The 15,207-nt window shown below is 33.8% G+C and overlaps 1 protein-coding gene and 1 long non-coding RNA gene across 6 annotated transcripts in view; one reads left to right on the top strand and one right to left on the bottom strand.

Moving 5' to 3' along the window:
• The window catches only part of LOC108973933 (sodium/potassium/calcium exchanger 3), a gene marked incomplete in the record, with an annotated part of 19,046 nt that extends 4,681 nt beyond the window's left edge, over positions 1-14,365 (bottom strand). Inside the window, 1 exon segment of the mRNA XM_018941459.1 lies at positions 13,420-14,365. Coding sequence (XP_018797004.1) covers positions 13,420-13,453 — 34 coding nt within the window.
• The window catches only part of LOC108973939, a 115,653-nt gene that overhangs the window by 48,444 nt on the left and 52,002 nt on the right, over positions 1-15,207 (top strand). For 4 of the 5 annotated variants that reach the window (XR_001993764.1, XR_001993760.1, XR_001993762.1 and 1 more), the window contains one exon: positions 8,078-8,163. This is a non-coding gene — a long non-coding RNA (uncharacterized LOC108973939). Of the gene's footprint in view, positions 1-8,077; positions 8,168-15,207 lie in introns of all 5 variants that reach the window. The other variant, XR_001993761.1, reaches the window with a different exon arrangement.

Genomic DNA, 15,207 nt, shown 5'->3' with positions numbered 1-15,207 from the left:
TTTTGAATGAATAATTTTTTTTTTGGTAGATATTTAAAAAAATCTGAATAATTTATGAATATATTTTTATGCAATAGTAAAACAAAAACTTATTTGCTGCATATTAAAAAAAATATATTCCGAAAAAATTTAAAAAAAATTCGCTTTTAAACAAATTTATTTAAAAAACTACGAAAAAATTTAAAAGGTTTTTATTAAAAAACAAAAACTTTTTGCTGTATATTTAAAGAAAAATCGCAAAAATGTTAAAATTTTTTTTTATAAACTGAAAAAACAAATGCATTTAAAAACTGTAAAAAAATTAGACAAAATTTTAAAAGTTTTTGATTTAGAAAACGCCGAAAAAATTAATTATTTTTTATTACTATTTTTAAACTGCGAAAAAATATTAAAAGTTTTTATGTAAAAAACTACGAAAAAATTTTAAAATTTATTTATTTATTTTTGCAGCAAAAAAGTTTTTAATTCGTTATATTTTTACCATTCCTAAAAGTATTTTTCTGGCGTGCGATTTTTCATTTGCAGACAAAATAAATTATTTATATATTTACAACAACTTTACAATTGTATTTGTCTTTCTATGAATTTCAAGTGCAATTCGCATTTTATTGCCGTAAAGCATTGATACACTAAATTTAACGAGGTGCGAAATACCTTGAGAATTATTGCAGTTTAGAATAAATGCAACCCTGTGAGAAAACTTAACTTGCCATATTACATTTATGGAAGTTACAAAAATTATGGAATCACATATGGAAAATTAACAATGTTAAAATTAGTTGAAAAATTTTTTCTGAGTTTTYAAAATTTCGATAAAAAGAAAAATTGGTAGTGAAATTWAAAAWWTTTTTTTTTTGAAAATTTATTTCAATACGTTAAAAAAATTATTTAAAAAAATATATTTTTATTCTTTTTATAACAAATTGTAATTAGCGGAATATTTTATTGTAGTTGTAAGAATATTTTTTGATTTTTTTTTTTAATAAAAATATTAGTGCAGTTAAATCTCACATAAGCGGTCACTGTGAGGACAGGCCTTTCTGTCCGGTTAATAGACTTCGCAGCTTAATAGATTTAAACATCTAAAATGTTGGGACCGACCAATGTTCACGGTTATAGAGATGTCCTCTTAAAAGAGCTTTCATTTAAACAGCTTTATATTTTTATAATATACTATATAGTTTTAAAACTTTACAAAAATTATATTTTCAAGAAAAATAAATGTTGTATTTTTTTAAGTATATACTAAATATTTTTATATTTTTTTAATTTAATATGCAATAACTTCTTTTAAGAATATTTTTTTATTTTTGTTTTTAGTTTTTTAAGAATTACTTAATTTTTTTTTTTACTTAAARTATGTCTTTATATTTTCATACGATATATTTAAATTAACGAAGTATTATTTTGCAGCTTTAGGAAAACTTTTTCTTTATTTTTTTTATATAAAATATTTAATATTTAAAAAAAGTTATATTATCGACAAACAAATTTTTTTTTTTAAATTTTGAAATTAACTTTTTCTTACAATGCATAAAATGGTATCTGCCATAATATTGTTTGGTGACAATAATATCGATTATTGCACTGCAATAACAACCGCTATCCATAACAACGCTGTAATAGTTATAAATAAATAAAAATATGTCGATAACAGTTATATATAGTAGCACCATTTTCACATATTTTCATCGCTTCAAAAAACTTCTACACTGAAAAAAAAAATTAAACAAATGTCATATGCTTTCATGCGCTTTTGTCGTCAGCACTCACATATACAGTCTGTTGCTTAAATACTATAAATATAATGAACATATGTGTATATCTACATATATATACCACTTGTTTATATTTCGAAGCATATATTCATTTTCCTAGCTTTAACTGAGCATCATCTAGCATTTCCTCTACTAATTGCTTGTGTCGTCATTTTGCCACTGTTTTTTATTACTATCTATAAAGCCACTTGCTTTTAATATTTTGCCTTCGTTGTTGTTGGTGTGTGCTTGTTTATGTTTTAAGTTAATTTTCAATTTGTTTCGCATTTTTTATAATTTTTCCACTCGTTTTGTTTTGCCCTGCCGCAACGTTTTAATTGTGTTGATCGTTTGCCGCTTGCGTAGCCGAGCTTAGCTTTGTGTGCGTTTTTAGCCGCGTTTGTGTATGTGCGTGTATGATAATTAGATATTCTGCTTCAATTTAAAATATTTATAACAAATTTAAAACTGTCGAAGTGATAATATAGTAAAGGTTAATTGGTTCGTGTCTGAGAATGACTAAATTTTCATTAGAGTAATTGTACCAAAAAAAAAAAAAATGTTTTTCTATTGTTTATGAAATTTGAGTGGAAAAGAACTGCTTCGGTTTAATAAAGTAGAGACTCCGTCATTCTTGACAAATGTCTTTTTAGAGATGAGAGAGTTATATAGTGAATGCTTTTGCTTAACAACGATTTGTAAATCTTTATCTACCACAGTTTTTGTCATAAGGTCGACTGTTCTAGTATACTTGCAGTCCAAGGAAAGTCATTACTCTAAGTTCTCTGATCGCTATTCACTTGAGAGAGGCTTGTTTACATATCCATCGAGCCAGAATCGCTGAAAAAATTTGGCTCGAAAACGTTAGATCCATTTGGAACTTCTCAGGAGCCCATAGAGCGAAGCGATGTCGCTTGGAAAGTTTGATCGACTTCAGTTCTTGCACAATCTGTCATTTGTACGCTTTCAATTTAAGATCTCGGCGTAAAATGCAGCAAATCACACCATACGTCAGTCCGAGTTACTGCGAACGGCGCCGAATCGACTCTGTCTTGTGTCTTCATGTATACTCTCAGCTACGGTTGCTATAGTTTCTTCTCTGGGTGCCGGACGCGGTCCATTCGGTGCAACATTATGCAATAATGAGTGTTGGGTCTCAAGAGTGTGAATAGTATGCGCAATAGGCCGGTTGTGTTCAGGTAAGGATGAGTACTTTTAGAAGTAAGCAGGCGGAACAATTTTCTTCGATCCAAATCGGAGTGTAATGGGTATTTTAGAACCTCAATGTCATTTCCTTATGTGTCGCGTTGCCTTATATTGCAGGAATGAACTCGAATTTTATTTGACATTATTCGTTTTATTTATAATTTTGGATTAAGCAGCCATTGAGTGTTAGTCACGCATTCCACCCACGCCTCTACGGCGGGTCAACTATGCGCTTAGACATCTATTACCGCTAACCATACACGGGTTAGACGTGTAATTATTTTTTTATTGATTTGACTGCTTTGTTGACTGAAAGCAATGAACTATAAATACGCAACGAATTTATAAATATTTCAAAGCGTTGTATTTACATATTACAAACAACTGGCAACGCGCAGCGGAAATGTCTAATACAGGCTGAGGGACGTCAGAAGCGCGCGCCACCTACTGCAGCGCTTACATTACTTGCATGCAAATGTCACTTGTCAACGGTTGAACTGCGCTACATTTCACTATCATTTGAATTTTTTAATTATTTAATAATTTTGCATTGCGGCGCGCTTAAGCAGCACTTTGCGGCAAGCCACATTGACGCTAATGAGTTGTGCGCTATTTACATTTCGTTCGACATTTAATGGGCGCTAGCTCTGAAGTAGTGGCACACATACACTAATTTACATTTGTAACGGTAATTGCGCTCATTAGTTGTGTGCGGCAGCAAAACGTTTGCGCTTAGCGCGCATTTCTACGCCAAAAGCGTTGTTGGAGGCGGCCGCCGCCTGCTTAATTTAGATATACAATTTTTTTAAGTATTTTTCGGCATTTTGTACACCCTGTGTGACGATTACAGTGTCTAGAAAGCGGCTGCGCTGGTATTTACTGCTAATCACATCACTAAATTACTAAATTAGTAGTAAAATTTCGTCAGCGCGTCGGCGAAACAATGCAAATACGTACACAGTTATATCTTTGTTGTTGTTTTTTTCATGCCATATGAAGCATACATATGTATGTATATAATATACTACGGCTTTCATTGTTTTCATTTCCACGGCAGCATTGTTGCCGATTTGTTTTATGTTTCCTCAATGCAATTCATTTATTTTCTTTTTTTTCGTACTTCACTCGTAACTGGCGCTTACTAGCCGAGCTTTTGGTATTTATCATTAAATTTGTTTTTAAATGTCATTTCTTAGCTGTTCACACATTTAAAATTGAGTGAAAACGCTACTGACTTTCGTCGAATTTGAGCTTTCTGATTGATTTGCTTCCGCATTCATAAATTGTTTGTGAGATTTTTTCGCTAACTGTTAATCTATAGCATTATACATCCATTTGACAAGTGTATAATCACTTGTGACATTTATAATTATCAATTAATGTGGGATTCTCGCATATTTTAGGTAAATCATATAGTGTGATTTGCGTTTGACAGCTGTAAAATCACACGTGACATTTGCATATGTGAAGATAAACCAAAATTATAATTGAGTAGTATTTCAAACGTTGTGATTTTATCGAGTATTAGTTATTGTATACCGTTTTGTCGTCAAAAATGTTCTGTTTCTATAAATACTACTTTTATGCCGATACTCTATACCCTGAGATTTTCATCTGTCGTTTGTAAAATCACAAGTGAAATCTATAATGATTACTTCATATGAATATTTTATATTTTTCGGCATGCTCTGTGATTTTTATACGATTTGTATCAATAAAATCAGTTATATTTAAAAATAACGTTTTATATGAGATTATGTGAAATTTTGGTATTCTATAAGTTGTGATTTTCACTCGACAAATACGAAATTACCTTTCACGATATTGATGATTTTCATTTGTCAAACGCAAAATCATATTTCACCATCAGTTTAAATTGATTTGTAGATTTTGCGCTGTTCAATAGCTTGTGATTTACATTTCACTTCTGTCAAATCACTGTGTTATTTATACTTATCGATTAATGAGTCACTTTTCAAGATCAATTTAATTAATGAGCATTTCTATACCTTCTGTATAGTTAACATTAACTTGGATTAGTTTAAAGTTTCTAACCTAAAAGGTTTGGGCACTGCAGCTTGACTATCAACCTATTAGAGACGAATTATATTATGTTAACACGGCTTCTTCACAAATTGAAAGAAGCTTCTAATTAAATTTCATCAAACACGCACGAGAACCGTGGAAGGTCGATTCGGCGCCGTTCGCAGCATTATGACACGACTAGGCGCATTTTACATCGAGATATTGATTTGAAAGTGTACAAAATGCAGCTTGTGCAAGAACTGTAGCCACTCATCCTTGCCAAGCATTATTGCTTCGTTCCGTGGGTCTTAAAAAAATTCCAAGAAGGTCCAACGCTTTTGAGCCAAATTTTGTTTAGCCATGAGGCTCATTTCTGACTCAGTGTGTATGTAAAAACGCAATATCGTTTGATTTCAACAAGACGGCGCCACTTCCCACACATCACATAAATCAATAGCTTTGTCGATGAGCAGATAATTTTCCGTTTTGGCCCGGTCCATTGGCCATCAAGATTGTGTGATATCACACCGTTAAGCTTTTCCTGTGGGGATAGCTAAAGTCTAAAGTCTATGTGGACAATCCCGTTTCGATTCAGGTCTTGGACCAAAACATCTCCCGTGTCATTCGCCAGTCACCAGTCGCAATGCTCGAACGAGTAATCGAAAATTGAACTCAAGCGGCGCAACATTTGCAAGAAACGACATTCAAAAAATAAGTGCCAAAAAGTGTTCCTTCGAATGGTAATAAAAACTCCTCAATAAATTTGAAGTTGTTTTTTTTTTGAAGAAGTTTTTTTCTTAAAAAAAGTAGGGACCCTCGAAATATTTCACCCTTTATAATGAAAATAGCGAATTAAATATCCGTCTGGCTGATTTTTTTTTGTTTTTGATTTTCATTTTTCTTTTGAATTTTACTGTTGACAGCATGTCATTTCATGATCTGGTTAAGAACTAACCAAGACCAAAGTCTATCACAGCTCGAAAATAGCGAATGAAATATCCGTCTGGCTGATTTTTTTTGTTTTTGATTTTGATTTTTCTTATGAATTTTACTGCTGACAGCATGTCATTTCATTATCTGGTTAAGAACTAACCAAGACCAAAGTCTATCACAGCTCGTTGCTAACCAGATATTGAGCAAACCATTTGCAACATGTTGCCGATAAAGTACTGGTTAAGCACTTAACCATGTATTGAGAAAACGACCATAATTCAAAGCTAGCTCCTGCTTATTATTTTCTGGTTATTATTAACTCGCTTTTGAAAAAACACTTTTTTGAAATTCATCTTTGTGAGGCCTTTATTTTCAGCGGTCAAGTTTCACTTTTAGCTTTTCTGTTATTTTTAGCTTGTGAGCAATAAATTGAGATCAATTAATTTAAGAAATTTAGCCGTAAAGTCAAATGAATAGTTGACGTCGGCATGACACGAAATCAAAGCGCTCAAGCAATTATTTAATTGAAGATGCTTTTAATGTGTGCAATATTTAGAGACAATGTTAATTTATTTACGAGCCCAATGGATTAAAATACAGTGTGGTTAATTGAATGCGCGTATCTAGTGTGTAGAAGTGGATACCAAAAACAAAGAAAATGTTAGTTTTTGTGCGATGTCTTGGAAAAACGAAGGACTAGTTTTGAGAGAAGTTTAGAGAGTCTACAAATCATAACCATCTGACCAAGTTGGTACGAAGTCAAAGCAAAAGTTCGCGTCAAGAAGCTCGCTCTTCCTGCCATTCTCCGTGGGCTTACGAAAACTCTTTATTCGACCGATTGTTTTTTTTACGTAGCGGGTCCCACGACCAACCCTGGGAAGAATGATTTGCCTTCAAACGGATGCTTATTGGCTACCCAGAGGGTACTTGGTAAAAGACCGAAAGTTGTGAGCTGCCATTCATTCAACTTTACTTATTTATACTTTGTGAACAATATGGTGAAGTGAGTGAAGGTTAGAGTTAGCAGATTTTCAGTTCAAGTCGCGATTTAAACGAAAATTAAAATTCTTCTGAAAGAAGTTGTACTCGACATGCAAGGCTAAATCCATTTCACGGGGTGGATTTTAGAAGATGGAATGTGCGCATACCATAAACAAGTCTGATTCAATACCGCGTATTACTTAAACTTTGGTTTGAAATTACACAGTTTAAAAAATCTCTCGAAATTTTTAAGGTACCGTTAGCAATATGTAAATACATTGCTATTTTATTAATTTTTATTAGCCTAATTCATAAGCATATAATTTTTAATGATGGCTTGGGAAAAATGTGGCGTCGATTTAACCATGTCTATACATGAACTAGTCTCTCAGTTTTTGAGGTATCGCGAAAATATTTCGCACACATGTATATTTTCTTACTTTGCATCTCAAGAACTGCTAATTTGTTGGAACCGCCGATATCGGACCACCATACAAACTGAACTGAACTGTTCAAAGTTAAGTCCTCGTATGGAAAACTTTTTTGATTGAGAAGATATTTTCATGAAACTTGGTAGAGCTTATTTTTGAAGACAGCCTTATAACCTCCGCAGAAATTGTTTAAATCGGGCCAATATAGCAAATAGCTGCCATACAAACTGAACGCTGATAATCAAGTTCTTGCATGGAAACTTTATTATTTATGAATGATATTATAGCTTCCGTGCAACCGAAGTCAATTTTTTTTGCTGGTTTTTATGAAATTTAAGACAAACTAGCCATCGGTTCAAAATTTGAGGCAAAAGCCTCTATTCGAAAATACTTCTATGCTCTCGTCTCCACAGCGGGATCTATGGTTATCTTGTATATGCAGTTTACTATAAGCTAGCTCTTAAGCTACAAGATTCTGCTTGAATGCCGCTTAACTAGCATTTATACTATAAGTGTATTAAACCACACATACACATATACATGCGTATGTATTGCTGTAATATGTATGAAAATAAAGTCATGAAAAGAAAACGATATCAATCACGCTAAATTAAGTTCACTTTAATTTAATCAGTCGCTTATGAATGCACATCTGTAGATATAGACATTTATATATGTATGTGAAAGTACTGTTATACATATATATGTATGTGTTAATACTCTCTACACTTTTTTTCATTTCAGTTATTTACTACGGCACATAAGCAACAAAGCTTGAGTTAAGCAATAAGCAGCAAGTGTGAAGGCAGCGACACTTTATTAAGGCGCAAGTAAGTAAGCGCACAAATAAATATATATTTATATATTAAAGCTATGAGCATATATATAATACATAAGTAAGCAATTTGACGCTCAAAATACGCTGCGTACAGTCTTATGCTCTCATACATGTTTTCTCTCATATTTTTCGCTGCTCTAACTGCCCTTTTTCGCTCTTTTTCAAGCATCCTTTTAGGCGCACAGACCTCTGTAAAATATGTAATTTACGAGCACTGCTCAGCTGTTAAGCGATCTGCATTGTCAAATGTTCATTTTCAACTGATCTCTTATTATACTGAGCTCAGCTTGCGGCGCACATATTTCACCGCTGATTCGCTTGCATTGCGACCTGTAACCGTCCTTTAGCTCTATATTTCATGATATTCATGTTTATTTATATTTATTTTAAGTTTACTCAGCTATATACTTATTTGTATGTTCACAAGTGTTTTTCCGTTCATCATTTACTTTTGTGCATTATCTTTGCTTAGCAAGCTTTCTTCGTGTTCAGCTAATGTGGCCTGCCATCATTTGGCATCGCTTTAATTTCATTTCTAAATTGTTCGCCTTTTGTGTGACAATTTACGTTGATTTGATCGTTGTGTATACAAATACAGAATATAGAATAGAAAGCCAAAAAAGCAACTAAAATTATTTGAAAATTGTATATATATCTCTAACATTATCAAAGCTGTGCTCTCGGAGCCTTAAAGTTTGAGTTAAAACGCGAAAAAGTAGCAAAGGATTCGTTTGAATGTTCTTAACTACCAAGTGAGGTTGGGGCTACAGAAAATTCAAGCAAATATATTTGATTTACTTAAACTTGAATATAAAAACCGTTAGAGTGTTAGACTAAGAGGCTTCCAAGCTTTTTCGAATATACTCGATATTGAATCTTCTTTAAAAAAAAATATTATACTTTAGAATCATAAAAGATTTAATTATAGATGTGAGCGAACAGTAGATCTAGCCAAGAAACCCATATTTCAGTAGCTCTAAAACTGCCGTAGCTGAGAACACGCGAGCTGGTATATTAGCGACTTTTTGATTGTCGATTTATCTATGAGATCAGGCAAGTCGGTAAACCAAAAAATTTTTTGCATTATGATTTTGTATTAAAAATAGGAACGCGCTTAATCCATTAGCTCTAGAACTTCTGGAACTGAGTTCAAACGAGCAGGTAAAGTCAGGAATGTTTAGCGTTATAATTTTGTATAAAAATTAGGAACGCGCTTAAACTAGTAGCTCTAAAACATCTGCAGCTAAGACCAACTGAATTGATATATTAGGAACTTTTTGATTGTCAATTTTATCCATGAAACCAGGTGAGTCAATAAACTCAGAAATGTTTAGCGTTAATATTTTATTAAAATTCAAAACTCGCATATTCCAGTAGCTCTAAAACCTTTAGCTTGAGATTAAACGAGTTGATATATTAGGGTCTTTTTGAATGCCAACTCCATCTATGAGATCAGGCGAGTCGGTAGACACAGAAATGTTTAGTCCTGTTATTTTATATAAAAATTCTTAAGTCGCATATTACACGAGCTCTAAAACTGATTAAGCGAGTTGGTATATTAGAGATTTTTTGATAGCCAAATCTATAGACATGCACTGTATGACGAGAGCAGAGTGAAAAAAGTAGTGTTCGTTTTGGAAAAAGGGTGTTTCATAAGTAGATAGATGATATCAGAAGCGGTTCTAAGGACATTATTAGTGATCGCCTATGAACTTTAGTACAAATTATGGTTATCATATTTTCAGACATGTTCAGCTTTTATAGACCAGCTCGACTTGGAATCATAAAGCACGCTTAAGGGGTGAGTAGGTTAAAAAGTAGCTGAAATCAGGTGAGTCGGGTGCCTGACAAAAATTCTGAAACTATGGCACCTAGCTAAGCACAACAGATACCAATTGAGGTATTTTAGAAAATATTCCTTACCCCAAAGACATACAAAAATCGAATATTTACGAGGATAAAATACTCCCGCTAGATTACTACATCCTTTCAGTAACCATTTTATGCATACTTTGTGCTAGTTTGAGAAATGTCAGGCTCAAGAGTAGACTAGATCAGATACACACCTCAAATTGTCCTTACTACATGAATTTTCCTACAGAATTTTATCCTAGACAACAACCAATTTCTTAAAAATCAAAAGTGTTAAGAGTCTCTGAGGCAAATAGCGCGTACTTTAGAAGTTTTGAGCGATCTTCTTTGGTCATTAATGGTCAAAGCATTTCTATTTTTTTTTTCTTCATTTTCCATTATCTTTTGTTCATAATATAAGGTCTAGTAAAATGAAATAAATTATTTTTCCGATATATGGCTTAAATAATGTAATTTCGTAACAAAAAAGTACGTGTTGGCTCGGGATTAAGCATTGTTTGAGCACGCGTGCAAAGTTGAACACAAGAGAAAATACGCCATATTTTACAGTTCAGATAATTTTGATGTCAAATACATATGCTCCGGTAGGCAAATTGTCGAAAATTTTGATAAAGTAAGGAAAATCATGGAGTCCGATCTCATGAACCCGGGTCTAAATAATCGGAACGGATCAGTATTTTCATCAGGCCAAGGATTGCCAACTTGGCACCATACTTTGAAATTACTTTCTGCCGCTGCAACAATGATCACTTAGGTTTTATTATGTGTTTAGTACGATTGGCAGGGAATCATCTGCAAGTACGAGCCCCGCAGCCTAAGTCGGAGCTGAACAAAGCAATAGCTCAAAAGCGTTCAGCTTTGTTTAGTAACAGAAAAATTATATTTCATCAGACCAACGCGAGACCACACAGATCGGTAGTGATTCGCCAGAAGCACCGGCAGCTTAGCCGAATAGTTTTCCCACCTAATAGTCCAGACCTGGCATCAAGTAATTTCTACTTAATTATTAGTAATAATTTAATTATTTCCCAATACATTTTAAGATTTCCCTATTTTGTGTGTTTGAAATGCATTTTCATTTTATTTTCGATTTTGCCTTCCTATGTTTTATTTTTTATTAATCTGTAAAATATTTGCTTGTAATTCGTGTTTCGTATTTATCTTCTTCTTGCCATTCACTACAATTTTCCATTGCGGTTTCGCTTCATTGCCTCGACTACTTTTTTGTTCTACAGTCAGTGTGTATTGAATTTTTGTTACGCATACGCCACGTTGTACATATACTTTGCTTATGGATTTAGTTGAAAAGGGGTTGGGTTTTTGATTTTTTTTTATTTACTCTACTTTTCCATGTTTGCTTGTGTGTGTGCGTTTAGTGCTTCATTTGTAAGCATTATTTTGTTAATTTTTATTATTTTCACTACGCTTCTTTTGCATTGCATTCGTAAATAGGTTTTTGTTGTGATTTTATTTTGGAATATTTTTCTACTTTTTTAAAAGATATTTTTAAAGTTTATTAGCATCATTTTTTCTATGCGAAGCAATGGTTAGAACCATCACTTAATAGAGTTTTTGTTTAATTAACAAAAAATTTAATTAATTTTCGTTAAAGTAACAATTTTACTTAAACTTTTTACGAAAAATTATTAAATTATTACATTGAAGTTTCCAAAATTTCAAAAATTAAATGAATAAGTTAAATTATATAAAATTATTATATTCTTGCTTAAGAAAATTGAGATTAAGCTATCATTTTATTCCAAAAGCCATACATTTTATAATTTGAGCGATTTCGAAACCACAGTGTTGACTGTTTATTTATATCACTCAAGCAATATGCATTTTTGAATTTTGTATATGATAGAGAGAGAGGTGAACTGAGAGAATAGCCTGCATATTTCTTTTAACTAAAAATTTCTACTAACAAAAAAGTCAGTATATCGGTGAAATGAGTTTTTGAAGTTTGTAGATGAAAGAGAGAGAGAGGGAGAATATCCTAAATATTACTATTAACTAAAAATTCTAACCAACAAAATTCCTCCTAAAAAAGTCAGAAAATCGGCGAGTATTTTTTTCAGCTGTTAAATAAAAAGTTTTTAATTTGACGCATTCCGAAACCATAGGGAGAGAGAATATCCTGATTATTCCTACCAACTAAAAAGTCAGTATATCGGCGTGTATTTTTATCAGCTCTTAATAAAAGAGGCCTCTTTCCAAACTTATGAAGACAGAAACTAAACTCTCTATGTCTACAATCTATAATAGTCTTATGCAATAGCGGTGCTATGCAGATCTATGAACTATTATAGTGTCAGTAAATATCTTATTAGGTACAATATTGAATTCCTATAGCACATTAAACTCCTATCCACAATATATGCCTTTTGTATGGGACTTCCACTTGGGGCGATATTGGGAAAGAAGAAAAGTTATGGCATGGCATGGTGGAATATTTCCCTAAATATGCCCTTCTTAGACGATAAAGCATACATAAAATAGAAAATTTAGACGATGCTGAGTAAGTTCTATCAATATAAAGAGAAAGAGATGGAGAAGCTTTCAATTTTTTTTTTTTATCTACCGGAATGAAGAACCAGGATTAAATTAAAATATCTGGAGTATCCTGATAGATTTAAGTCTTGTATAAAATCTATATCATTGTTATTTCAGATAGCTTTAACAAGAAACAAATAACATTAACTTCGCCTGCACTGAAGTTATAATACCCTGCAAGGTGACGATATACTTTATGTGGTCTCCGATATTTCCTTCTGGGTGTTACAAACTTCATGACAAGTTATGCCCAATGTTCAGGTTATACAAATTAATTTCCTGTACTTGGAGACTTTAGAATAGAATTTGTTAAACTGGGAGTTCTCTAACAATGCTTAGTAATAATTTAAGATCAGCAACTTAGTTCGCTACTGAGTTTTATACAGCTCTTTCGAGCTAATACAAAAATCAGTGTATATTTGTAGAGGTCAGGTCTGGTGTGCAATCCTTTCAGGTGAGCTTCAGATATAAGTTTGAAAAGTTAGGGAGGAGAGAGGTGTGGAGAACATGGATTTGTGAATTTTTCCAAAAATATTCGGGTAGAACCGGATTCCTTAATATACAAGATCGATTCTTTAAAGGAAGTCTCCACGACGTATATGAGTATATTATGTAAGGGGTAAATATTTCATATTGACGTTACAAAAAAAAAACACTTTTTTCTTTTTCTAATAAAATTCAAAAATTACCGCAAGAAAGTCTTGAATATAGAAAATATTATATAAGTCTATCGATATGCGTATATCGTTTTAATTACAGGATTATTAATACAGCGAGTACGCTTATAAGGTTAGATAACACTACACAGTAAATCCTTATGTACCGGTTGTGCTGCTGAGGCCCCAGTGATCTTCCATGTTGCTGCTAAACTTTCTCTACTCCTAGACAGCCGCAAAGCGTTAACTCTGCACTTATAACCGACGCTAACACTGCGTTGAGTTGAGTGCGCGTGTACTCAGCGATTTTTTGTCAGCTTTTGTGGCGATAACGCAAATTCGAAAATACGCACTTTTCACACAATTTCAACTCATACGCGCGTTTTTACATAAATTTCTTATTAACAGAACTTCAGCAAGTGATTAGAGATTTGAAAATTTGATAAGTATTCTTCAGTATTTTCGCATAACTTTTTTTCTGGTTTTTTCTACTTTCTATCACTGACTGACAAAACGGTTTTCTTGCGTTGCACACTCGCGCACTAGTCGACAGATAATCCAGCCACCGCAAACGAAGTGCTCGCACTGCCCGCAAACGTTTACTAATTCACGCGCTGTACCAACGCCATGCGCGTCTTAGTCGTTATCGTCGCCACCGTCGTCACCCGGATCGAGTGTACGCCACTCGCTACTAAACGCGACCGGATACCCGTTTAAGCTCGTATTACAGCTTTCGGCAAATCTTCTGAGACTAACTAACGGCAACTACACAGCTTAAGCAACCGTGCAACACGAGTATATACTACATTTGTACATACATATGTATCTATAAATACATATATGTACATATGAATGACTGCCGTCAATGATAAACGTTTGCGCCTTTCCGTCTTCGTTTGCGCCGCTCACGTTGTTGGCTTTTTGTTCGTCGTCGTGCACCGCCTTAAGCGATGTCTTTACCGTCGTAATGTAGCGCGTTGCCGAGTACCAATCATTCGATTTTCAACATCCTATTATGGCCGTAAATTGTTTTTGTTGTTGTTGTAATCATTTAATTTTCGGTGCTTAGTCAAAGGAATTATTACTAAGTGACTTGAAGAATTTGCCGCGCGTACTAAACGTAAGCCGCCATTGCCAGTGTCGTCGACTAGCATACTGAACGGCGGGTTAACGTGATGCACCGTGCCGAGTGCCAACGACTACGACTCCGACTCAGCAAAAATACAGCGCCGACGCAAGCGTAATCCATGACAATTGACAGTGATGGCAACAATTGCCGCTGCCGTACGTGTGTGTAGGCCTGTGTGGTTGTGTATTTAACGCGCTGCGGCAGGCCGCATGAAAAGCGTGGCAAACGGAAAGCGCTATTTGTTGACGCGTTGCGTTTGTGTGCAACTTGTAAGCTTCAGCAGTTGATTCTCGTTGTGTGTTTGCGTGTGCATATGTATGTATTGTGGCTGCCACCGGCGACTGCTCAATCAGCTAGTTCGCCGCGTCGCGTTTGACTGACGCGCAATCAGCAGCGCCAAAGTTCGCGGGTCGCGGCAAGGTATGGCTTGATTGCGCACCCACCCACCCAGCGCGGCAATATGCCTATTTACAAATATAAAAAACAGCGCTTCGTTTTTAGTTCATCTTTTTTTGTCCAAATGTAGGTTTTTCTAATGCGCGTACGTCTGACGCGATCTTTCGACATGCATATACATATGTACATATTTGTATGCATATAAGTATATTTAGATATGTATGTATATACATGTATATGTAACTTTGTGTATATATGTACATACAATATATGTATATAGATATAGGCGGCGCACGACCCAGCTGAAATGCAGGTGAATTTCGTTCGCTTGATTTGCTCGTGTATTAATGAAATGAGAAAATCATATAAATTAATAAAAAAAAATATCTTTTCCAAAAGAATGTATGAAAAATTTTTGATAAAAAAATAA

Source organism: Bactrocera latifrons, unplaced genomic scaffold, assembly GCF_001853355.1.
Source record: "Bactrocera latifrons isolate USDA-ARS-PBARC rearing strain unplaced genomic scaffold, ASM185335v1 scaffold_51, whole genome shotgun sequence".
NCBI lineage: Eukaryota > Metazoa > Arthropoda > Insecta > Diptera > Tephritidae > Bactrocera > Bactrocera latifrons.
The sequence above is the reverse complement of the archived record's forward strand: the minus strand, read 5'-3'. Positions and strand labels throughout refer to the sequence as shown.